The 23,424-nt window shown below is 46.2% G+C and overlaps 2 protein-coding genes across 2 annotated transcripts in view; both read left to right on the top strand.

The window, feature by feature from the left end:
- The first annotated feature begins 577 nt into the window (after positions 1-577).
- Positions 578-2,855, top strand: LOC131401664 (ral guanine nucleotide dissociation stimulator-like). The gene is made up of 4 exons (XM_058536909.1): positions 578-603; positions 1,215-1,405; positions 1,548-1,949; positions 2,851-2,855. The coding sequence occupies exons 2-4, from the start codon at positions 1,294-1,296 to the stop codon at positions 2,853-2,855; spliced, it is 519 nt and encodes a 172-aa protein (XP_058392892.1). The 5' UTR covers positions 578-603; positions 1,215-1,293.
- Positions 2,737-23,424, top strand: part of LOC131401746 (ral guanine nucleotide dissociation stimulator-like) — a 366,596-nt gene continuing 345,908 nt past the window's right edge. Inside the window, exons 1-4 of the mRNA XM_058536927.1 lie at positions 2,737-2,905; positions 3,273-3,376; positions 3,862-3,931; positions 5,448-5,516. Of these exons, the coding sequence (XP_058392910.1) occupies positions 3,890-3,931; positions 5,448-5,516 (111 nt within the window). The 5' untranslated portion in view covers positions 2,737-2,905; positions 3,273-3,376; positions 3,862-3,889. The remainder of the gene's footprint in view (positions 2,906-3,272; positions 3,377-3,861; positions 3,932-5,447; positions 5,517-23,424) is intronic.

Below are 23,424 nucleotides of genomic sequence, written 5' to 3'. Positions count from 1 at the left end.
TCTGAAAAGTGGGGGGGGGTAAATTTCATGGTGATCTTGTAGGAACTAATGAGATCAGCAATGGCAAGTGCTTACCTGGTGCCTGGATCTGCAGAAAGTGCTGTGGATGTGCTGTGGTTGTCCATGGTGTTTATTTTTCTCTTCGCCGTGAAAAGTAGTCTGCCTCACTGATCTCTAGGATGTGGCCTTTCTGAGTGTGGAAAAACACATGGAAACACCCTGTCAAGGAGTTGAGATTCCATGCAGCTGGTCCTGATCCTTTTCCTTGGGGTAGCCAATTAAGGATCTCTGGGGCAGCAGAGAGACCCTAGGCCCACTCAAGTGTCTGGGATGGTCTGACTGAACTTCATCCATTCAAGTGTGTAGATTAAGCACCTACTACATGCAGGACTTTTGGAGACATTTAGTAAAGTCAGTGAATGAAGGAGACACAATCGCTGTGCCTCAATTGTCGTCTGAGTGTCAGACAGTGACATTAGACATCTTTCGCAGGTCCTGTCTTCCATGGTACATCCCAAGTGATGCCCTGATAGCCTCCTTTATAGCTGGAGGCATCTTCCCTTATTCCAACCAGGAGGGCAGAGCACAGGCCCATCTAAAAAAGTGAGTGGTCTTTGGGTCTAGAAGAAGGGCTTCCTGTCTCTACAGAACAAGTTGTGGAGGGAGAGACGGGGGTTGTGGCTGGGGCGGGCCTGTGAGAACCTTGCGTCTCACACATCTTTTGATTCCCAAGAGAAGGCTGAGGTCTGGTGGCTTCCACTCCAGGAAGACAGGAGTCAAAGAGCTATAGATGGGTGCCAGGACCCCTGGGAAGCAGATGGGTGGCTAGGCTGAGTTGTCTCCAAGAGACCCATTCCCATCACAGACCCATCTTAATCAGTCTCTTCTCCATATCCACCTCTTCTGATCACCACCTCCAGGCCCAAGACAGGAGGTCTGTGAGCAACCCGTTCAAAAACCGGCCTTTGCTCAATCCAGTTGCGCAAGTACATGGAGGGTTGGGCTGGGCTGTGTCCCGGCCCTTCAGGAGAAGAGTGTCAGCAGGAAGAGAGTCACGACAGACTCTGTGTTCAATGTGCTGTATGAGCAGGGGCTCATCGCCAGTATGGGAAGGGGCAGGCATCAGGGCCCAGTCCCAAGCCAGGGTGCCTGGCATGAGAAGTGTGGAGGGAAAGGCCAGGCCTCTGACTCTGTTGCCAAATTGCATCCCCCAGTGCCATCTCTTCTCTGGTGGGAACCTGCCTGGACCCAGGGCAGGATTTCTGGGAACCCCTGCACTTTCCCTGCTTCAGGATGAAGCTGATATCTCTGCATCTCAGCTTGCCTGGCTCGGAGCTGGGGGGCCACGCCTACTTTCTCCAGGTCCAGCTGGAGCAGCCAAGGCCCATTGAGGCAGATCTGGAAGGTGAGCAGACTGCAGTCTGGGAAGATGATTTGCAGGATCTTCAAAGTCTAGTTTCCCTTAAAGGCTGTGGGGTCTTTCCTGACTTTGACAGGGACCGTGAAGTCAGCTACTTGAGTGACACTGTTTCTTTCTCCTGCTGGAGTACCATCTCCAGAGCTCCCTCCAGCTCCAGAGCCAGAGCAAGGGCCAGCTCCACGGCTAGATCCAGCTCCAGCTCTAGTTTCACCACCTGTGCTAGAGCTGGAGCCAGTGTCACCACCATCAGTCCCTCCAGGGCCAGAGCCACCACCAACATCAGCTCCAGCCCCAGTGCCAGCTCCTGAGCTGGAGCCAGCTGGACCATGGGCTCCAGGGAGAATCCTCACTCCACCTGGAGAGATAACAGCAGAGCCAGATCCAGCCCCAGAGCCCGCCTGCCCCTGGGATGTGACCAGCAAGAACCTGCTGAGGGAGGAGAAGCCTGACTTCTTGGAGTTCCCTCCCCAGCTGGTGGAAGAGCAGTTGACACAGAAGGATGTGATGAGCAGCGAGGCTCTCAGGGCAGGTGGGGTCGGCCTTCGCTGTGCCATGAGCTGCCCCACACCTGACATTTCCTGATCCAGAATTCCATGATCTCGGTCCAGCTTCCCTGCTTACCCTCATGTGACCTAAGCAGACTTCTTAATTCCCAAGCTTTTGCTGTCCTCATGTGGACAGTAGAGATGGACACAGAGAGCAGCTGCCATGCAGACTGGCTGTGCAGATGGACGAGGTGGAGCAGAGAGGACTTTGGGCAGAGTCTGCGCTTTGGTGGGGGAGTGGAGCACACTGAAGTGCTGTCTCGTCCTGGGTAGTTCACTCATTTGCCCAGGAGACCTCAACAGCCTCAGCACTAATTAGGCACCTCATGTGTACATGACTACAAGGCAGACAAACAAAGCCCGTGGTTGTTGCTGCCTTGGGGAAATGTGCCACTGAAAGAGGAGACAGAACCTAGGATGGTCAGAATGGGTGGGAGGTGCCCCTAGAGACGGTCAAGCAGGAGCCGAGTTCTGGTGCTTGGAGGAAGTGAGACTGGGCAGCGAGCAAATGCCACTTCCCTGCGCCACAGTATCGTGTCCTGGGTCATCCTGTGCTGGGTGACCTCAGGGGACACAGGCAACACCCAGGGACTCACACAAGACTCAGGCCGCATTATCACATTCCTGAGCTCAGGCTCTCACCTCTGACACTGCCTGGGACTGGGGGATGCGGATGCTGAGCTGGGCTGTGGCAGGGCTGGGTGACACTCCCTTTCCTTCCCAGGACCTCTTCAAGAAAGTGATGCCCCACGACTTCCTGGACTCCATCTGGTCCCAGTGTGACAACACGAGTAATGAGCACCTGGCACTCACCATCCATGCCAACATGGCCCACTTTAACAGAATGGTCGAATGTGTCGTCACCACCTGCATTGGGGACCCTAGCATGATGGTCCAGGACAGGGCCAGGGTGGTGGAGCTCTGAATCCAGGTGGCCAAGGTAAGATGTGGGAGGCCCTGAGAGCCCCTCTCTGGAGTCAGGGGAACTGCCGCTCCTCTTTTCTCAGCTCTCATGTTTGAAGTCTGTTTTCTGAGCCTTTGCACAATCCTTAGGCCCCTCCTGCCAGTGCCTCGATGACCTGACTCCTGGTCCCAGTGGTGGGAAGCTCACCCCTTCCTGGGCTCCTTCCTTGGCTTGAGTTAAAATCCTCCTCCTGGAAGTATTCCTCATCAGGTTCCAGCTGTGCCTTTCCCGGGTTCCCTGAGCCGCTGTTTCATCCAGGACAAGAGACGTCAATGAGGCGACAGAAGCCAGAGGAAGCAGGGCTCCAGCTCCCCCTCACAGATCATTCTCTTCCCTTCCCCAGGAATACCAAGGCCTGAGGAACCTTTTCTCACTCCATGTGATCCTCTGGGCTCTGCAGGGCCCCTCCATTCAGCATTTAAAAGAGACATGGAGATGGGTGTCCAGGTGGGTGGGCCTCTCTCCATGCTTGTACCACCTGGGTGGACCAGACACCCCCCACAGGGCTGGCATTGCCCTTCAGTCAGTTGGGACCTCCTGGGAGACAGCAAACCCTGACGATAGGGTCTGACATTGTTGGAAGGCTTGGAGTCTTTCTGAAAACTTAAGCCAGTGGTTCTGCTTCAGGAATCAGTTTCCCTAAGTGACAGATCCTGGCTTGAGCCAAATTGAAGATTTTCAAGTATTTTCAGCAACAGAACTCTCTGTCCACATGAAATTAAGACTGTTTAAAACACATCTGCTGAGAAGATAAGAAAATGGAGGCCCCAGGTGACAATAGGAGAGCCCCCTCCCCAGTCCCAGACAACTCAGGGCTCAGAGGACACAGTGAAAACGCTCATCCAGGCTGTCTGGATCTTCTGGGTTTTCAAACAAAATGGATTTACCCTCAAACCACTCCATAGTGTTTCTTTCTTTTTTTCCCTCCTCAGGAAGAACTGTACAAAACTTAAAAAGTTGATGAAAACAAGCCAGCAGGAGAGCAGGAAGCTGCTCAAGGAGGTGAGTGGAGGCTGGAGATCTGGAAGGAGGGGAGGTGAGGGGGGGAGAGAGCAGGCAGGATGTGCTTTGGTATGTTTTTCACTTAAGGTTCCCTGAGAAATAACGGTCTGTCTTGTCCAGCTTGACAGGAAGCAGGGGATGTGAGCTGCAGGGGCTGGTGGGGACTGTTTGGAGCAGGAGGCCTTGGTCACGGGATACAGTGGTGTCGCCTGGACTGTTCCAGGAGGTGAGGAGCTGGCAGAATGAGCAGGTCTCTGGCTTCCATGCGGACCCATCAGCTGGCCCTCTTCCTCCAGGCTGGTGGGTGGATAGAGTGGGTGGGTGTTTCTTTCTTCCTACAGCAGCCCAGCCTGTCCTCAGGAAGCCAGGCCCCTGCTGCTCCTTCAGTCTTCACTGCACCTCGCAAGGGAGGGCACACTGCCTGCCCCAGGGATGGGCACTGTGAGGTCACACAGGCCTTGTGGACACAGGGGCTGCCCAGCCTTGGGCCAAATGGTGGATCTGGGACAGAACTGTGTGCTCTCTGGGACTGTGCGATCTAGCCCTATAGTGGTCACTGCTGACAAACCAGTGAGTCTCACCTGGTTCCTTGTTGACAAAGATACGCCCCAGATGGCAATGAGAATTATCGGGGAACCTACAGATCCTTAATGGACCTTCCTGACAGGACATTAGAAGTTTCCAAGTAAAAAAGGTGGCAAATGTCACCATTACACAGCGCCATGTTCACCCCCTATACTGTCACTCAGATGTGGTACAACAGGGTCCCCTTCCTGAGTGAATAAAGGAGGAGTTCTGTGCAGGGTTCATCCTGAGGGGATCCAAGGGAGCTGAGGCCTTTGGCATGGCCTCAGGTCCAGCCTGGTGTCAGAGAATCTCAGGGGGCTGGAAAACACAGAATCCACCTGGATAAGACCCCGAGACACCTTGTGCCTCCCGATCCATGGCTCAGGCTGACTGAGGGCATCAACACACCCCGAGAGTCCAGAGGACAGGACCTTGGTCAGAGGTGTGTCTGGAGGAGGAGTGAAAGCCGGGGGCCAGGCCCTTTGGCTGGGAGGTGGGGGTGGTCTCCTCTGTGGGCCCCTGAGCAAGTCACTGCCCCTCTGTGGGCCTCGGTCTCCTCATCTAGTAAATGGAGGGAGATGATCTGTGGTGCAGGCCTCACAGGGGTGATGAGGTACAAGGGGGAGAGGAACGTGCAGGAGCTTTGTGCTCCTCCTCTTTGAGGGGGGAGGGGAGAGTACTGGTGACAGTCAGATGACACTGAGTCCTCAGGGGACCCTGGGAGGCATGGGAGTCCTCCTCACCCTTTCCTGATGAGGAGAGAGGCTTAGGGGCCTGTGCAGGCCTGAGGGCACAGAGGAGGGAGTGTTGGAGATGGGAGTGATCTAGAATCAGAGCACTCTAGAATGGGAGCAGCCATAGACACCAGATGTCCGGGGTCCAGGATCAGTGGCCTGGGAGACATGGGGAAGGGAGCATGGCCTCCCTGAGCCTGTCCTTGACCCTGCAGGAGGTGACCTCTGTGTGGGCCACCTTAGAGATGGATCCCCAGGGAACCCAGGAGAGGCAGAAGCAGCATGTGAGGGGGCCTGATGGGGAGGGTGTCAGAGGAGGGTGTCTCTCTCCTCACGGCTTGAGGCCTGCCTAAGAGAGGGGTCCATCCTCCTCCAGCCCAGCTCCTGGAGCCCCAGAGCCTGAAATACCTGCCCTGGAAGTGACCAGGAGGAGGCCTGGGAGGGCTGGGCCCAGGGTGAATTAGAGAGCAGAGGGGCAGTGAGCACATACCCTGGGATTTGCCAAAAGCCGCCCCTAGGAGGTGACAGGGGAAGTTGGGTGGTCCTGGAGGGTGCAACTGAGGGGAGGCCGCTGAGGTTCCTAGGCTGCTCTCTGTGGGAGTCTGTGGTGGGCAGGAGGCTGGGGTGAAGGGATTTGGGGGAGGGTCCATGGGGGCACCTGAGAGGTGGGACTCATCTCACCACTCCCACCCTGATTTCACAGGGTGTCGTCCCCTTCCTGGGCACGTTCCTCTATCACCTGAAGCTTCTGGACATTGGGATGGAGGATGATCTGGAAGTGAGTGAGCCTGGAGGTGGGGCCAGGGAGCAGGATCCTGAGGTTTGGGAGGCGAGAGCCCTGCACTGGGCCCTGAGCTCTCAGTACCTGGCAAACCTTCTCTCATGAGAGCCCCATGGCAACCCCTGGGAGCTGGAGAGTCAGGCCCAGCTTAGCAATGCATGAATAGACGTCCCACGTAAGCCCTCCACCAGGCTCCCTGGGCTGGTGAAGCTCAGAGCTACCTGCCTGCAGAGCTGCAGGAGGCTGTGTCTGAGCTGCACTCAGCCTCCCCCTCAGGCCCTGCCCCTGGGGGAGCGCCATCAGCCCCTGCAAGTGAGGAAGCACTTCTGTGGTCCAGCTGTCCCTTCCTCCCTGAGGCCTCAGTCTCCCCATCTGTCATCAGAGAGGGTGTGCTACATAAGGTCTCTGGCCTCAGCTCCCCTGTCCCTCCTGCTCTGGAGCCCAGAGCCTGGCCCAGTGTCAAGTTCTCTTTGTGGAAGGTCTGCCCTCTGCTGGGCCCTGACGTTCCTGCAGCCTGAGAAGGGGTGGGATGGGAGTTAGTTATGGGCTTAGGGGGCTGTTTCTGATGGACATTGGCTGTGTCCCTTCCAGGGAATCGGGCCAACTTCCAGAAAGTGTGTGAGGTGAGCAGCTGTGGGGAAGGTGGGGAAGTGGAAATCACAGACCTCCCCTAGCAAGACATTCTCTGGCCTCATCCCTTGGGTCAGATCCACAAAGCTGGGTATCCCATCATGTTGGTGGGTGCAGGGGGGGCTGGCATCAAGGACACCTTCCTGGATGAGGAACTAATTCAAGCCAACTGTGAGGACAGGCAAGTCCTGACTGGAGTGGGAAGGAAGGAGGGTTCCCGAGTGAGCACAGACCCCAGACCAGATCCTCACTCTGCACAAGTCCCTGGCAGGGTGCCCCACCCAAGCCCTATCTTCATCCTGTCCTTCCTTCCAGAAATTCAAAGTCATCAGGAGGATCCACCTGCTCCAGCAGGCTGCAAATGCGTGTGACCTGGAGCCCGAAGAGCGATTTGGGGCCTGGTTCCAGGCCATGGAGCTCATCAGTGTCCATGAGAGGTGAGGGGGACAGGAGTTGGGTGAGGGCAGGGCAGACTCTCTCTGATGGCCAGCTCCAGAGGCTGTGGTCTGGCTCGATAATCAGCCTCAGAACTCATAGCGTGGTGACCCATGGGGCACTGGGACTCAGCTGCTGGCAGGCTCTGGGAGGGGCACCTGAGGTGTGGCTCCTGGCAGCTCACAGGTCCACTCTGTCCTGTAGCTACAGGGTCTCCTGCCAGCTGGAGCCCACACACCAGAAGGCGAGCAAAATGCGGCTCTTCAAGAGAAAGAGGAACCGGACATCCTCCACTTTAGGGCCGAGTGAGTGTTGGGACCAGCAGCGACTGAATCCAGGGGCTCAGTACAGCTTCAGGCTAAGCATGGGCCTGGATCACAGCTCCACTGCTGACCAGGCCTGGGACGGGCCTCTCCCCTCTCCTCTCTGGGATTCAGTTGCCTCCTCTGAAATGGGTGATGCTAAATGATGCCTCCTGCATCAGGGACAAACGGGGTGCTGTTGATGGACTCAGCACACGGCACAGGGTTTGGATCAGAGTGCAGGGGGGCAGGGAGGTGTGCCATGAATCTCGGGGAGGTACCCCAAAATAGTCTGTTTCTTCTCTTCAGCCGCCATGCATTTGGCGATGAGCCGTCACACTCTGGAGACCTCAAGTGCAGCTCCTCCTGACCAGCAGGGACACTGGCGCCCTCAGGGTGTACTGGGCCAGCTCTTCCCACCCTGAGTGAACGAGGACATCCTAAGACTTTCCCTGGTTTCCCCTAAAGCCCCAGAGGGAGGGCACCACCCCCTCCAACTCCCTGACATCTGCACCCCAGCGACTGTTAACCAATTGGGGAGGAGTGATATTATTTCTTTACTAGTAAATGGTAGATTTGACTCTTACGTTATATCCTGTTTCTGTCACAGCCTGGGTGTTGTGGTGTGGTTCTTTCACTTCTTATGCTCATGTAAATGAGACACAGAATCTCACTTTCCTCCTTGAATTAAGAACTTGTGTATGGTCACAGCTTATTGTATGTGGCAGAAGGGATGAGGGCCAACCTCCTCCCTGGCTACTGAATGAAACCCTCACGTCCCCCTTCCTCAGAGGACAGGTGCATTTCTGTGTGGTTCACCTGGGCCAGGAGCAGAGACAGCCCCTCAGATCTCTCTGGATGTAGAGGTTGGAGGGACTTTCCCAGGCAGAGCAATAACCACTGAAATGTGGTTGTCTTTCAAATAGCACCTACCAGGACCATGTCCTTCCCCAGGACAGTGGCTGTCTTTCTACAGCTTTCCAGAAAGAAGGAATGTTTTTTGCTTCTCTTGTTGAGGTTTCTTTGATCAGATATTGGAACTTGCCATTTTCTAACCAGTCTCTAGATTTGCATCAACATTAAATGAGAAAAAAAAGATAAAAGTTTGCATGTGTAACAGAAAAGGACAGAGGAAGACCATGTGCAGATGGACTAAGGGCCCACAGGACATCCCCATCAGGCCGCCTCTAGGGCTCCCTATTCACCCTTCGACTAGATTGGAATCCTCCTGGGATCCTGGTCCATGCCCTTGGAAGTCCTTTTCCTGCTTGTTTCATATCCAGAAGGAAAGATTCATGATGCACCTTTTAAATCTACAGCAGGACTTTGTTCCATAAACCTAACTGCTCCCAGTGAACTAGGATTTCCAACATCCCTGCACTTCCTTGTATGATTCTTTTTGGGCAGAAATTCCCTAGATTGTCCCCAGCCTCTCTGTCAGAAACATCATGGCCATTCCACCCCAGCTGGTCCTCATGGATCAGGGGTAAGCTCTGGTTTGCCAGTACAATAGACCTTAATCCTGTCCACTGAATGACCCAGATTATCCCTTGCTGCCCTGGGTGACATCTGGGCGCATGTGGTTCTGAGGTCCCTGGTCTCAGACAATCACTAGTTTACACACTCACTCGTGTTGTTACTGACTTGTCCCAAAGGGGCTGCTGGGCCTGAGGGCATAGAGCATGTAGCCCCTGGGACGGCTGTGTTCTTTTCCCCAGTCTGTGCTGTGGTTATATGGATTTGTGTTACAGGGATGTGAAACTTTCCTGTTGGGAGTTTTGAAAGATGAGGCAGGAGAGGGGCAGGTATAGAAGTTGGTCCAGAAGTGGAATGCCACCAATCTTAGACACAACAGACACAACCTTACCAATTAAAATGGTGAAATGCTTCCCAGGTGGGTGGTTAACAGACACTGCTCAGAGCTCATGCCGAGAACTCACACGACGACCTGGAGCTAAAGGGTTAGCACCAGCCATTTGGAACATCATGCCCTGGAAACACCCTGTAAGACAAGGGCCATTGTCTTGAATTCCTTGGTACCTCTTCACCTCCTTTCTGAAGGCTGCAAGTGTCACCCAGGGAGGCCTTTTCAGTTCAGCCAGAAGCAGAGTAGAAATCCTGTTTCCCACAGCCCAGGTCCTTCCTTTCAGGGCACTGCCATCCAGGAAAGTAAGAATTCACACATCGATGTAGACAACACAAACACACACACTCATATCCCACCCAAATCCCAAGATGCATGAATTACTAAGAGATTAAAAGTGACTTCAGAAACAGATCAACCAATTGCAAAAGAAGGGTTTCATTAAGATCCTGACTCAAATAAAATGTAAAACCAGGAAATAACCTTGACAAAACTGGGAGACTTTGGATACTGACTAGATAGTTGATTATACGAATGACATTTTTATTTTTGTGTGTGATAACGTTATTCTGTTTGCATTCCAAAAATCCCTCATCTGTAAGAGAAACTGAAATATTTACAGCTGAAATGATGTGCTCTCAGCCATCTCCTCTGGTTAATTCTTGGGGTCTTGGTGTGAAGATAATGAAAGCCAGATGGTATACGAGTTGACAATCTTTGAAGCAAGTAACAGGTTCACAGAGATTGATTTTTCTCTACTCTGAATTTTAGAGATTTTTGAAAACCTTCAGAACACAATTTTGATAAAAACAGTATACTTGGGGTTCACATTACAATGTTACAAACTAAAACATCACAAAAATGCTTCTCCTTCCTGACCTAAGGAAGCTCTCTCTCAGTCTGGCTTCTGTGAATGACCTGATGATGCCACCAATTATTCACTTATCACATGTTTGTTGAGTAATTCCTATGTGCTCTGTGCTGTGTGCAAGGCGAACACATTTCCATGACTCTGGATCTAGTGTGGGAAGGAAGGCAATGAGCCTGTTGCCAAGGTTCTCTAAGTGGAAAGTAATGCCCCCAGGGCGTATGCTCATTCTGGAGATTCCAAAATCAAAGCTACACAAATTTGCCAGGTAACAGATACTTAATTCATGATATAGAAATCACATATGTCTGAATTACCATGTGACAATGAAGAGAAAGATTGATGGATTTTATGTTATAATTAGATGCAAAATCATCGTGCTGTCCCCTGGCTGAATGGTTAAGTTTGGCATGTTCTGCTTTGGTGGCCCAGGTTCAGTTACTAGGCATGGACCTACAATACTCATTAGCAGCCATGCCATGATGGTGACCCACACAAAAAGTAGAGGAAGATTGGCAACAAATGTTAGCTCAGGGTGAATCTTTCTCTGAAAAAAAAATTACATGAAAAATCATAATAAAAATTTATGGAATCGGATTTAATATACATTCAAAGACAAATCTCATTCTAGTAGGTATCATCACTTCATTGAGTGTAAGTTCTAGAATAAACAAATGTAAGTTCAAAACACTAATACTTCAGCTTCAATTATCCTGTCAATTTTAATATAAAAAGGAGAAAACTCATGGTAAATAAAAATTGAGGTTTACCAAGAAAGGTCAAGATCATGATGGACGTTACAAAGAGATGCTGTGAGAGTCAAGCCTGTCTCATGGGAATTTCTCAACGACACCACTCTCCTTTTCTTCAGCACCGATGTTGCTTTCCTCACTGTGTTTTCAGGATGCCTTTCTTGGCTCCTTGCTCTCTCTGTCTCCCCGGCAATCTCGTCTGTCCTCGAGACCACAGTCAGTCTCTCCCATGCTTTCCTTCATTTCCTGTGTCTGTCTCCTGATATCTCTAGAAGATATCCGTTGACTGCAGAGGGGCTATGAGCGACTCAGACCCATTCCTGGACTCATCTCTGACCAATAGTGACAGTGGCCCGGGTGGGCTCAGGGCTGGTGTGCAGATGCCTCAGCCCAGGCATGATCCAGGGATTCACATGGACCAGCCTGTGTGACTGTTTCGAAGGTATTTGTGACTCCAAAGAACTTAAGAGTTCTCCTTCACTGCTGCAGGCCTGGAGTCCCTGCAGTCTACTGTATCCACAGACTTGCTGGGGCTTCTCCAGGGTCTCCTCCCACTGACTGCACCTTACCTCACCGCCAGGATGGGAAGTTATTCCAGTAACTGCCCTCTGGAATATGCAACTGCTTAGGCTTCAGGGTGCATAGATCTTCAGTTTTCTGAATGGTTTTAGTTTCATAGTCTTACTGTTTCCACTATGAATTCAGGGAATATTTTTGGAGCTTTCTCTTTCAAAAAAAAATAAAATATGAAATTTGAACAAAATGGAGAATGAAGAGTACCATCCATGGAGAATCTTCTCAGCTCACGTGGATATTCCACCCTCCTTCTCTCCCTGGACACATGTGTCTCAAATCACACTGTGCATGACAATCATTGGAGGGTTTTTAAATCTCAGATTGCTGGATCTCAACCCAAGTAGGTCTGGGGAAGGAATGGAGAATTTTCATTTCTAAGAGGTGATGTTGAGCTGCTGGTACAGGGACCACATGTGGAGAAGAGGATTCAGTGGCATCATCAAGCTGATGTGAGACAAGGAGATAAAGCTCAAGGTCATTATCCAGTGTCAAATCCAGACCAACTTCCCTCCGCCATCTTGCTTCAGGACGTTCCTCTCCTCCTCTCTCTGTCATGGTCAAATACACACATGCTGGTGCCCCACAGCCCACTGTTATTGGGACACAGAGTTCCAAGGACTCCAGAGCTCCTTTCAGGGCCTCACCTCTAATGAAATTATTCACTACTCCATCCTTAGTCGTTCATTTCCACACCCTGATCCTATCTTCACCCAAAATTCTCCTGCTCACAAATCAGTAATTCACAAACACCATATTCCCACCACAAATTTCCACATTTCCAGTTTTTACACAAAGAAATCCACTCTAAATAACCATTCTTCAATGAACTTGATTACTCCAGTAGGAATATCTTCACAAGCCTCTCTTTCTTTTCTTCTCATAATCCTTTCTAGTAATCTAAGATTCACAGTCCATCATTTCAATCATCCACTGACCATACTCCCAGATTCTTTATTGCCATCATATTAACCCTGCACACCTCAGATGATTTCAAATACCTGCCATGACATGTTGACACTTGCACTGAACAGAGAATGCACCAGGAGCCTGTGGATCCCAACAGAGAATCACAGCAACCAATGGACCTATATGCATTACTCTAATGCTTCCTGAATGCTCTGCTCATTTCTTTCCATTTTTTGAGTTCCATAAATCTCTATATTCCGAACTCCTCCACATTTCACAGATAAATTGTTAACCACCAGACAAGAACTATTTCACTCTCTAGTCATCAGATCTACAAATATTCCTCATAAGGAATTCATTTATCACACCTTTTCTGTTGTTATATCCAAATAAATTGATTTTTTGGCTGAAACCACTCTGATTTTTATCTTATCCTTCCATTTCAATGACATTATGCCCTCAATATTTGTTGTGCTTTCCATAACTCCCCTACTGGAATCATCCCTCAAGTTTCAAATATGCACAAATCTCTACCATCTACAAACCAATCTCTCAGCCAGCATTCCGAATAGTCCTTAGCCTCCACGCCCCTCCTCTCCTCCTCCTGCCAGGGATCCATTTTGATAAGGTCACATATATCCCAATGCCTCTGTTTCCACAGAGCCTACCCAATCCCATCCCCATTCTGTGGATGCTTCTCCTGCTAACCTCACAAGCCGTGTCTCTTACTAATCCACTGGGGACTTTTCATGATTTTTCTGACAAGCTCTGCAGTAACACGTGACATTGCGGACTCCAATGTCCTTTTAAACGCCGCTTTGTCCTTGGGATCCACCACCCTACACTGTCCTGCTCTTGCCTGTCTAAACTTCCCGAGCAACTTCCAGGCTTCTCTTTATGACCACCCCACAATGACTGATGCTTTAGAAGTCAACCCTTCTCTGACACCTGTTCCCCATCTGCACCCTCCTTCTGGGGCAACCCCATACATTTCCCTGGCTTCAAATACCACTAATAAGCCAAACATGTCCAAAGAATCAGCAGAGACCTAACTCTGAACCCCAGACCCATTTATCAACCTGCACATTCACCACATCAGTGATGACTCAACTCACAATGACCAGGTCCCAATTTGAACAAGTCACTTACCCAAATAATTGGCTTCTCTCTCAGTGTCCCCAAACTCACTTATTTTTGGTAATAACCTGTCTACCCCTGGGTGGCACTCTGGGCACCCTGCCACCCCACACTCACATATCAATGAACCATCCATCCACCATTCTGAATCTACCATCAGGTTATCCACTTCTGATTTATTTCTACTCACCTTTCAGACCTCCTACAAAATATCACTTCCAGACAGTGAACACTCCTGCTCCAGTAACCTAAATTACAAAACTCCATTTTTCCTCTTTGTTGATTTTTTTTCTATTTTAGTTATAGGTGCATTATTATTTATTTCAAGATTTAGTTCTTTCTCACTAAATTAGTTATTTCATGAAGACAAGACTAATGTGGATTTTCCAAATTTTCCCACAATAATGTTCACATATGGCTTTGCACACAAAAAGGGCTCACATATATTATGTGTACAATATATAAATTATATTCATATACATACAAAATTCAAACACTAAAATATTGCTTCATGAAATATTTTAAATCCATCCACTTAACTACTCTTTTTTTTTTCCCCGAGGAAGATCAGCCCTGAGCAAACATCCATGCTAATCCTCCTCTTTTTACTGAGGAAGACCGGCTCTGAGCTAACATCTATTGCTAGACCTCCTCCCTTTTTTCCCCAAAGCCTCAGCAGATAGTTGTATATCATAGTTGCACATCCTTCTAGTTGCTGTATGTGGGACTCGGCCTCAGCATGGCTGGAGGAGCCCACCTGGTGTTCCGAACCACAGTCGCCAGCAGCAGAGCACACACACTTAACCACTAAGCCAGGGGGCCGGCCACTCCACTTAACTACTCTTGTGCAAAGATACCACCTTTAGGTGGTACACTGCAATAAATTAGCAGGAGTAGCTTAAGATTCCAAATCCTTTATCCTCGTAATCCAATCATGAGAGTCTAGTCACAATGATCTGTTTAAAATGCGAAAGTGATCAATTCATCTTAACTTTTAAATCCTCCATTTCTGTCTTCAGCACATATTTCTCCTGTTGTCTTCTCATAATTATTAATATTACCCTTTTCATTCACTGATATGTTCCAGTTTGGATGGAAAACTATTTGGTCATTCTATTTTTAGAGCACTTACTACATGCAAAGCTCTGGTGTAAAACCTGTGATCTACAAAATAACTAAACAGTCTCACTGTCCCTGTTTGATTTAGTCTTAGTGGGAGGAAAGAGATAATAAATGGCAAAGGATGTATAACATGCCATGTAAATCATGCTGTGATGAACAATAAAGCAGAGAGTGAGAATTTCAGCTTGAGCACATTTTCAAATATCTTGTGTGTGTGTGTGTGTGCACGTGCTCATGCCTGCTGCCTGGATGTGATGAGTTGCTTCCTCCTGGGGATTTGGGAACCTCCTATGACTCAGGAAATTTCCTCCATGTGCACTTAATATGCACTTTGTTATCCATGTGTATTAGTCAGGATTCTCTAGAGAAATACAACCATAGAATATATATAAATATATAGAAGTGGAGATTTATTGTAAGAATTGGCTCACAAGGTTATGGAGGTTGAGAAGTCCCACAATATGCCATCTGCAAGCTGGAGAACCAGAAAAACCAGTGATATAATTCAGTCAAATTCTGAAGGCCTGATAACCAGGACCTCTGATATCCAAGTCCAGGAAAAGATGGACATCCCAGGTCAGGAAGAGACAATGGATTCAGCCATTGTTTGCTTTTTGTTCTATTGAGCCCTCAACAGATTAGATGATGCCCACCCACACTAGTGAGGATGAGTTTGTTTATGTAGACCATGCAATCAAATGATAATGTCTTCCAGAAACATTCTCACAGACATACTCAGCAATAATGCTTCACAGTCTATCTGGGAACCCCTGAGTCTAGTCAAGTTGACAGCTAAAATTAACCATCACATCATGGCTCTATCCAAACAAGACCAACAGAGATATCACAACGTGACCTATGTTAATTAAATTTTCCAGAACACATGTTAAAGTAAGTAAATACAAACAGATGAAACCAGATTTTATAACATTTTTCTTTAACTCAAGAAATCTATATATTATCATTTCAAAATGTAGTCCACATCAGTACAAAGAACAAGATACTCAGGTTTTCTGCCCCCTCTGTCTTGCTGGTCAATTTTAATGAATACTGGCTCCTCATATATCTCAATATGATCCAATATGTAATTTTCTCCCATCTATTTGAGCTTTATTGCATCAAAAGGAAATCATTTTCTCATTGTCAAACTGCTCTGCTATCTCTTTTTTTATAAATTAAAGTGATATATTGTGTTTATGTTAGAACTGAAATTAAGAATTTAAGTAATTAAGAAGGAATTGATTCCAGCAAAGGCTGGTTTACTAAAATGGAAGACAGTTCAAGAGCAAATCTCCCAACAAAATCATAGGGCAAATGACATTGGAAAATTCAGGGTAGATTTAGAAGACACATGGGGTGTGATTAAAATGAGAGTGGAGAGAATGTGGGGAGGAATTGATATCAGAAGTGAAAATACACAAGCATGTTCCAAGTTGATGAAAGACATCAATCCACAGATTCAATTAATTCAACATTCCCTAAGCAGAGTGACTACACAGGAAATATTAATGAAATAAACTATGGTCTAAAAACCAAAGTTAATGTAAAGTATTTTAGGGACGAGAGAGGCCAAATAAGCAAGAAAAAGGCCAATTGGTGATTCTAACTATAAAGAAAATAAGATAGACATCCACAGAGCAGCATTTTTAAAATGCTAAAACAAATCTCATGTCAAACCAGAATTCTACACCCAGCAGCAATAGTGCCCCAAATAAAGATGTCCTAGAAAAAATTAAAGTGAAACTTTTCACTGTTAGCAGCCTTGAATTAGACAAAATACTGCAGTGAGTTATCACATCCAAAGGAAAATTAACCCAGCTTGAAAACCAGGAATGCAGGAAGGACTGAAGAGGAAAGGAAAGGATATTTTATAAATATAAATGAATTTTATTTTGTGAAGTAATTCTAGAAATCTCTCATGGAGATTAAAATATACATGGAATAAAATATATGAAAACAGTAATACAAATGTTAAGAATGTTAAAAATAGAATTGAAAGTGTTGAAGGTATTAGCATTTGGGGGAGATGGTAAAAGTAATTATTCATATTAGACTGTATTAAGGATACAGGATTTAACCATTAGTGCAATTAAAGATTTCTATATGATTCCAAGTAATAAGTTTATAGAGGAAGTAATGGAATAATAAGAGTTAAATCAACATCAGTGAAGTAAAGAGAGTAAAGGAACATTAATTTTTCAGGTCAAAGGATAGGGAAAGAGTAAGACGGTTGAAATAATTACAAGTTTACTGGTAATTACACGAGATGTAAATGTACTAAATACTAATTTCTTGTTAATGGCTGTGTGATGTAGTCTAGAGAATTGTTAATAAATATTTTGGACATTCATTTATTGATAAACGTTTACACAGTCTCTATTTATTCCTATTAAAACATAAGAGGTATGGACATTTTTGTACATATGAACTTCCATTCCCATTTTTACAAAGGTATCATTAGTGGAAGAAAAAGGAAACATTAAAATTTTGATAGAAACTGCAAATACCACCTACCCCCACAATTGTATTAAATGTTTTCATACCAACAGTAGATGACAGTGTCAATAACCCAACATTTATTTTTAGGTATAAAACTTTAGGAATCTCTCAAATCCCATTGATAAGAGACAGGATGTCTCCCCTGGATTATCCACTGATTGGATTATCCACTCCCTTCCTCCATAAAAGGGGAATCAGAGGCAGAAGTCCTTGCATTTTCCAGCATTCCACAGCCTGTCTGCACATCAGGAGTGGTGTGAGCAGGACAACTCTGAAGCCATGGAGGAACCTGCATCGGCCTGTTTTTCAAGCCAGCCTATTCTGGTGAGTGTGGAATCCATATGGACGGCAAGAGTGTCCGTTTGTACCCTTTGTCCTTCTGTGAATCCTCTATAAGTGAGCAGGCAGTAGCTCTTAAAACAAGAAGATACCTTATTGAAATTTGTTTCCTAGGTGTTAAGGTTTGTTAAGTGATGTTCACGGTATTGTACTTTTCTGTATAGGGAGCTTTCTTGGGTTAATAGGCCAAACATTTTTTTTGTGTTGTTTTTAACCAACAGCATCACTGGGAATTGGACATAGTATTCAGCCCTGCACTGTTTACGCTGTTCCCATCTCTGGAAAACATTTTACCCACAATGTGATTGGTCTTTTATAAAAAATATTCAGTTCTGTGCTCAAATATCACCTCATCAGTTAGTCCTTCCCTAATCTCTGCATCATCTATTTGTAGGTGGGCCGGCCCCTGTGGCGTAACAGTAAAGTGCTCACGCTCTGCTCCTGGTGGCCAGGGTTCGGATCCCGGGTGTGCACCAAGGCACCACTTGTCATGCCATGCTGGGGCAACGTCCCATATAAAGTTGAGGAAGATGGGCACAGATGATAGTACAGGGCCAGCCTTTCTCAGCCAAAAAAAAAAAAAGAGGAGGACTGGCATGGATGTTAGCTCAGGGCTAATCTTCCTCACAAGGTAAATAAATAAATGAAATAATTGTAAGTAATTTCTTTCCCCTTTATCCTTCCTTACTCTTCTTCCTCCATCCCTCCCTCTGTCTCTCTATCTCTGTGTAGCCCTTACTGTTTATTACAGGATCTAATTATACCTAACTCTATATTAGAAATTCATCCGTCTCTTTATTAACTCATTCCTCTCACCAAGATTAAAATAAACCAGGGAAGTGACTTTTTATGTTAAATTCTGGATCACGGGTTTTAGTACATAACTCGGCATATAATGGGTGTTCTATAAATGGGAAGCACAAATAGTTTTCCCTCCAAACTGGGACATGTTGGAGAACAAAAGGGATGGTATTTTTTGTGTGTGTGTGTGAGGAGATAAGCCCTGGGCTAACAACTGCCAAGCCTCTTCTATATTTTTTTTTTTTTTTTTTGCTGAGGAAGACTGTCCCTGGGCTAACATCCGTGCCCATCTTCCTCCACTTTATACGGGACGCCACCACAGCATGCTTGCCAAGCAGTGCGTCAGTGCGTGCCTGGGATCCGGACCGGCAAACCCAAAGCAACTGCAGCAGAGCAAGTGCACGTAACCACTTGAGCCACTGGGCTGGCCCCAGAGATGGTATTAATAATTATGGCAGGACAACAGAGATGAAGTGAGATTTATGACTTCACTTTCAAAAACTATCTGAAGACAGAAATGAGAGATTGTAAAGGAAAGGTGCACTGATTAGGTTTACATTTTAAATAGATTATTGTGCCTAGAGTCTTATCATGGATTACAGACAGAAAGGATTTGCAATCTTAGTGATAATTTATTGCAGTATACCACAAAACAGATTATATCCTTGTATAACTGTAGATGAGTGAATTTGTTTGAAAAATTTAGAAAGTTTTTTTTGGAGTTTGAATAATTTCTTTCCATAAATATATTGAGTACCTTGTAAGGGCAAAGTAATGAGTGAATACGGCAGTATAAAACATTACAGTCCACATTAGTCTTCACTTCATGGAGTATCCAATTTAGTGAGAAAAACACTATGAGAGAAGTAGATGATAATACACATACAATTAAAATTTTAAAAATTAACAGAAAATGTGATATTAATTTTGGTGGCTGGATCAGGAAAGGTCACTCTGTTGAAATGGTATTTTGTAGGAAATCTGAAAGGTGCTCAAGAATTATTCAAAAGTGGAGAATCTTTAGGTGGATTCAGGAGGGTGGATGAATGGTTCATTGATATATGAGTGTGGGGTGGCAGGGTGTCCAGAATGACACTCAGGTGTAGACAGAATATCAGTACAAACAAGCGAGATTAGAGGACGCTGAGATATGGGTGATTATTTGCAGAACTGGTTGGTTCAACTTGGGACCAGCTCACTTCGAGCTGGTCATCAAGTTATCACCGATGTTGTGAGTGGGCAGATGGGTATTTGGGTCTCAGGATTGAAGCCAGATTTGTGCTGATTCTATGGGTATTTCTAGTTCATTAATGGTATGTGAAGCCAGGGAAATGGATGGGCTGGCCTAGAAGAGGGTGTGGATGTGGAACAAATGTGAGAGCAGGATTGACTTCTAAGAAGCGTCAATTGTGTTAAGTCAGATGGTGGAGCCCAGATTAACAGGGAGGAGTAGGAGGAGAAAGGAAGAGTCAGGGGAGGAAAAATGGGTTTTACAGTGGCTGGAACTATGTGATGGGAATATGGCGTGTGTGAGTTATTTACTATGAACAGGAGGATATTTGAGTGAAGGTGGGACTTGGGTGTGCAAATGAAGTGAGCATCAAATTGCTGAGAGGAACGTGATTTCATTAGAGATGAGGCACTAAATTCCTATGCTCTGGGCACAGAATCATCCAGTTTTCATAGTCCTTTCTGTCCTTGACTCATATCAGTTTGATATCCCAGGATCTCGTTCTCAGTGTGTGGTGCCTGTGTCAGTAGTATCAGCAGCATCCGGGAACACTTAGAAATCCAAATTCTTAGCCCTCCCCAAGCCTACTTGGGTTGAGGTCCAGCAGTCTGTGTTTTAACAACCCTCCAGATGATTGTGATGCACAGGGCAGTTTGAGAGAAATTTCTCCAAGATACAGGAGGGTGGAAGATCCAAATGAAGTGAGAACATTCTCCATGGCTGGCATTCTGCATCCCCCATTTTATTCTAATTTAACATTTCATTTTTTTTCAAAGGGGAAAGCTCAAAAGAAATATGATGCCCCAGACTTCAGAGAAGAAAAACAGGTCCATTTAGCCAAGACCAAGCAGAGACATCGTGAAAGGTCTGCACTTCCTAGAAGACTCACCAGCTGCATTTTCAAGAGGCCAGTTACAAGGATGACTTCCCACCCTGGCAATGAGGTCAGTTACCGTCAGCGAGAGGAGACCTTGCAGGAGCTCAAGTAAGTCTGTGCATACAGGAGACTGCAGGGTCTCCAGTCCTGCAGCAGTGAAGGAGAACTTTTAAGCACTTTTGATATCACAAATACCTTAAGTATAATTGCACCAGGTGGTCCAGGTGAATGCCTGGGCTGTGCTGGTGCTGGGTCTGTAGACCCCAGCCTCAAGCCCACTGCCACACAGTCTTCAGACTGGGCAGAGTTGATTCCAGGAGTGGGTCTCGGTCTCCCACAGCCACTCTAAACACAACTTGTAACTTATGGAGACATTCACAGACAGAGTCAGAGAGTGAAATAAGCAAGGGAGAGACTGGCTGAGGCCCTGATGGCAGAGAGGTTTGCCAGGGAGGCCCAGAGAGCAAGGAGCCAAGATGGATGTTCTGAGACCTGATAGAAAATAGGAGAATGTCATACTGAAGAAACCAAGAAGTGTTCCCCATGAACAGCCCCCAGTTTCACTCACCTCATTTAATGTCAACCCTGCTTCTTACTCTGGATTGTGATGCTTTGTCATTTTATAATTGTACTTTATTAAACTCTTTTGAGAGACATAAATGTGAAGAGTAGACAGTTGTGTGGGTGAGAGGTCGGGTTTCATGTAACAGGAAAGAAGATCTTTACTTGTCCTGGTATACTGCAATTTCTGCTTATCATGATTCTTACTCACTTTTATATTAAAGGTAATTTGGCCTAAGGAATCGTTTAGTATTTTTAGTTATTTTTTTTTAGAATACTTGTAATCAGGAAAAGATGATACCTATTGTAAAGAGCTTTAACGTTGTTTAACGTTAAATTAATTTGATTCTATAAATGTCTTACTTTACTAAGCTTGCTTTTATATCTCAATCTAACATAAGTTGTATCCTTTTTTTGCCAAATGTTAACTCAAATACAAGACATTTTCATATAATTTAATTAGCTCTTAGACTACCTGTTACAGCCTTATCTGTTACCTAAAATCACCTCGGTGATTTTTTAAAATAGAGTTCACCTTAGATTCTTAACAAGGAAAATATTGTTTGGGAGCATTTAGCACCGAGAGAATCTTGGCAGCAGGCTTGCTGCCTTCACCTTGGCACTAGGTCCTCAGTCAAGGAAACTTGTCCACCTGCTCACAGAATAGGGCGCACCATAATTATTCAATAAACATGTCATGAACAATATTTGGTGGAAAAAAGGGTCAAGTTACAGAAGTGAGATTGTAGGACTCTTTTACTGGGTCAGGAGGGAAAAGGACTGATGTGATTTTGGAAGGATCTGGAATTTTCTGGACTTTCTTGAAGACCTTTGATAAAGTAGTCTTAGCAGTCATGGGGAAGGAAGCCTATTTCAGAGGATAAATGAGTGATTGCAAAATAGAAGGGCAGAGAGTGAGTGGAGGTAGACAGCTGTGCCTTGTGCCTCCTGACAATGGCCTCTGGATTTAACACAGCGATGACTCCCTGCCAGAGTCCACAGCTGTGGTGTGGGGTTGACTCCTCCCTAGGACTAAGGTGTTCTGATTCCTCAGTGTGAGCTAATCTGCATATTCCAAACTCCCAAATGTCATAGGATTAGGGTGTCAAAAAGCCCTCTCTGGTCCAACAGGATCCAGGCACAGGACCCTTTATGGAACAGGAGGTGGAGCTGTGTATAAACGGGGTTCTTACCTGGCCGACCTGGAGTTCTGGGCTCAGTGAGGCCACAGTGTAGGAGCCACTGACAACATCTGAGACCACATGGGAGGAGAGTACAATAGGTGTTGGCATGGGTGCAGTCAGGACAAGACCTGCCGCCTCATTTGTATGCTGCCTCTCTGCACTTGGTCACAATCTACTCCTCAATTCTCATTACCATGAGCTGATTTCTTCCCTCATTGGATCTTTTCTTCCCTCGTATATTCTGTTAAATTATTTCAAGTTAACTTTGGTTGGGTTTTCTCTCCCATACCTTTAAATTATTCTTGACGAATTCTTATATGTATACCATGATTTCAATGAGTTACATTGAAAAATGAAGGTGTTCACATGTGATAATTGCAGAACTGAGAAATTTAAATGATGGCATCGGGCGTGGTCCATGATCTTCAGGACATCCATATGATAAGCCACATGATAATCAGAATTTTTAAGACAAGGCACTATTTGGTTTTGAGGGTTTGAGTGAGAACAAAAGGGATCCCTACAATTGAATCACAGTTTATCAACAGCAGAGAATCCTCCCTCACTTCTTCCAGGTCCTGGTGGTTCCTGCTTCCCTGTCGTGTGGCAGCAGATCTCCAATCTCTGCCTACATCTTTCACATGATCTTCTTCCCTCCACGTCTCTGTGCCCTCTCCTCTTCTTATAAGGACACTAGTCATTGAATTGAGGGCCCACCCTAAATCCAGGATGAGTTCATCTGCAGATCTTTAATCACATCTGCAAAGACCCTGTTTCCAAATAAGGTCACATTCTGAGGTTCCGTGTGAGCTTGAATCTTTGGGAGACATTCTTCAACCGACTACATCCTCTACCCTCAAGTTGAGGTTGGGAGCTGGATCAGGCAGATATGAATGGTAACAATATCAGAGGAGTTGTTTTCACCAACAATATTGGAGGAGTTGTTTGCCTCAAAAGTACTTGGTTCAATGTAATAAACTTAAAAATCATATATTTTTTTGAAATCGTGATGGTGATTCTTAAATTCATATGAAAGAGAAATTTTACAAAATAAAAGAATTTTTGAGAACCAACCATCAAACAAAATATACATGAAGGAGAAAAAGGACAAAGGTGACATATCAAAACATTTCCCTAGTTCTGTTAACAAAAACGGCAAACTAATGTAATCACAGAACCAGTCTCTCCACTGAAGCAACTGTTCAGTTGGAGAAAACTGACAGAATCGAGTGTTTCAGAACTCTGAAATATAATAAAAACCTTACAGCATCCAGAGGAGTGATTAATGAAGGAAAACGTGGCTGAATTTGTGTAAGAAAGCATTGTG

This window comes from Diceros bicornis (assembly GCF_020826845.1).
Source record: "Diceros bicornis minor isolate mBicDic1 chromosome 13 unlocalized genomic scaffold, mDicBic1.mat.cur SUPER_13_unloc_1, whole genome shotgun sequence".
Taxonomy (NCBI): Eukaryota; Metazoa; Chordata; class Mammalia; order Perissodactyla; family Rhinocerotidae; genus Diceros; species Diceros bicornis.
This window is presented reverse-complemented; position numbering and strand designations above follow the sequence as displayed.